Source organism: Vitis riparia, chromosome 10, assembly GCF_004353265.1.
Source record: "Vitis riparia cultivar Riparia Gloire de Montpellier isolate 1030 chromosome 10, EGFV_Vit.rip_1.0, whole genome shotgun sequence".
In the NCBI taxonomy this organism is placed as follows: domain Eukaryota; kingdom Viridiplantae; phylum Streptophyta; class Magnoliopsida; order Vitales; family Vitaceae; genus Vitis; species Vitis riparia.
Genome location: NC_048440.1, coordinates 17,133,157 through 17,134,912, shown reverse-complemented (window position 1 = coordinate 17,134,912; position 1,756 = coordinate 17,133,157). Strand labels below are relative to the sequence as shown.

The following is a 1,756-nucleotide window of genomic DNA, read 5'->3' as shown; positions in this document are numbered from 1 at the left end:
TTTAAGAAGAGAGAGCGGGGAGAGTCGGGAGCTTGTTCTCAGACGCATCCTTTGTACAATTTTGCAAGAAATATATTTCGCAGAGCACTTGCTCTGTTTTTCCTATATATTTTTGTTTTCTCATTCTTTTTCTTACTAGCCAAACAAGCTCTGAGGAAGTTTCCTCAGAGAATGAGTGGCTAGACTTTTAGTTCCTTGGAGCTAAGGTTGCCGGGAAAGGTTCCAAGTGCAAGAATTTATGGCTTTGTGGTTTCAACCATTAATGAAGAGAAAGTGTGAACCTTTAATTATTTCTATGTTTTTAGTTAACTTAAAACACCTTCAATTCACTTGAGCCAACACTTGGTATGGCAAGTGATCTCCGTCCATGGAGATGCACTAGTTTACCTCTTGCGAGCTTTTGGGAAGTGACTTGAAGGTAGGATTTTCTAGAATTGCCAACACTTGGTAAGCTTTTGGACTCCAATGAGACATCCATTAGTTATCTCTTACGAGCTTGAGAAGGGAAGTCCAAAGTTAAAGATCACCTTGAATGGCAAATGCTAGGTGAGAGGCACGAGCCATTGCAAGTTGCATCAGTGAGAGGGAATTAGAGCTGAAATCCATTTAAAGGATACATCTATACAGCACCGGTTAGAGAATTGACTATATGTTAATTCTCTAATGCGAGGAAATGAACCAAATGATCGGAGCTCTGTTTTTGCATAAGGAACCTCCCCTATGAACCCAAACCTCCAAGGAATTTTTTTTCTTCATAAGTAATTTTCATTATTTTCTTTTTAGTTAGCTTGAAACAAAACCTAGTTTAACCAAAGTTTGTGTTTTATTTCTTAAGCTAACCTTGAAATGAAAAAACACCAATTTAACTTTGAATTGGTATCAGTTGTGAGTTGAAAACCCTTCCCAGAGAACGATCCTAGAGCCACTATGCTATATTAGCTAAAGCTATCCTAATGCATGGTGATATGGGTTATAAATTTTGTTGATTACTTCCTCAATCAAAGAGCACCAGCTGGACATGAATCAGCTAAGACACCAATTGGGAACGAATCAGTATTGGTGTCACATTTGCATTTTCACAAGTTATTTCCTCAACATAATGATTTTTAAGTGATATTTAATGATTTTAAAAAGTTTTGCTTATGATTGTGTATAGCAGACAAGTATCAATTTTGCAACATATGACCTTTTAAATTGAAAATCATGGGAAAATTATCACGTGTGCAGTCTACACCGGTTCTATAATTTCTCAAATTCTCAATTTTTATCCAAAAACGAGAATAGATGACGTTGTCGAATTCGGTTTATCTTCAAGTATGCAATCAATTTATACAAAAGTGATACGATAATTTGTTAAAGTATTATTGGGGCACTTTTTTACGTTATTTATGTAATGTAGCTGATGCAATCGGTGAAGGAGAAAACAATCAAGCGGGAGTTTGAAGTGAAGGAGGAGGACGTCGTCAATGACGATGCATATATCGGTGGCACTTACCACCTGGGTGGAAATGGTTTGAAAGAGAAGGTGTTGAAGGGTATTTCAGATGAAGAAGTCTACAAATTGCAATTCGATTGCATAGATGAGGTTGAAACATTTTACAACATGTTAGCAAAAGTAGCCGGATTTAGTATTCGAAAAGATGATTTGAAGCGAGACAATAATGGAGATATAATATCTCGAAAGTGGGTGTGTTCTAGAGAAGGACAGCGAGCGACAAAGTTTATTGAAAATGACAAGCGACAGCGTGAGCCATGA

At 37.0% G+C, this 1,756-nt stretch overlaps 1 protein-coding gene across 1 annotated transcript; it reads left to right on the top strand.

Moving 5' to 3' along the window:
- The first annotated feature begins 1,284 nt into the window (after nt 1–1,284).
- On the top strand, nt 1,285–1,756 carry LOC117923155 (protein FAR1-RELATED SEQUENCE 12-like). Its single transcript, XM_034841393.1, has 2 exons — nt 1,285–1,314; nt 1,400–1,756. Exons 1-2 carry the CDS (start codon nt 1,285–1,287, stop codon nt 1,754–1,756), a joined length of 387 nt encoding a protein of 128 aa, XP_034697284.1.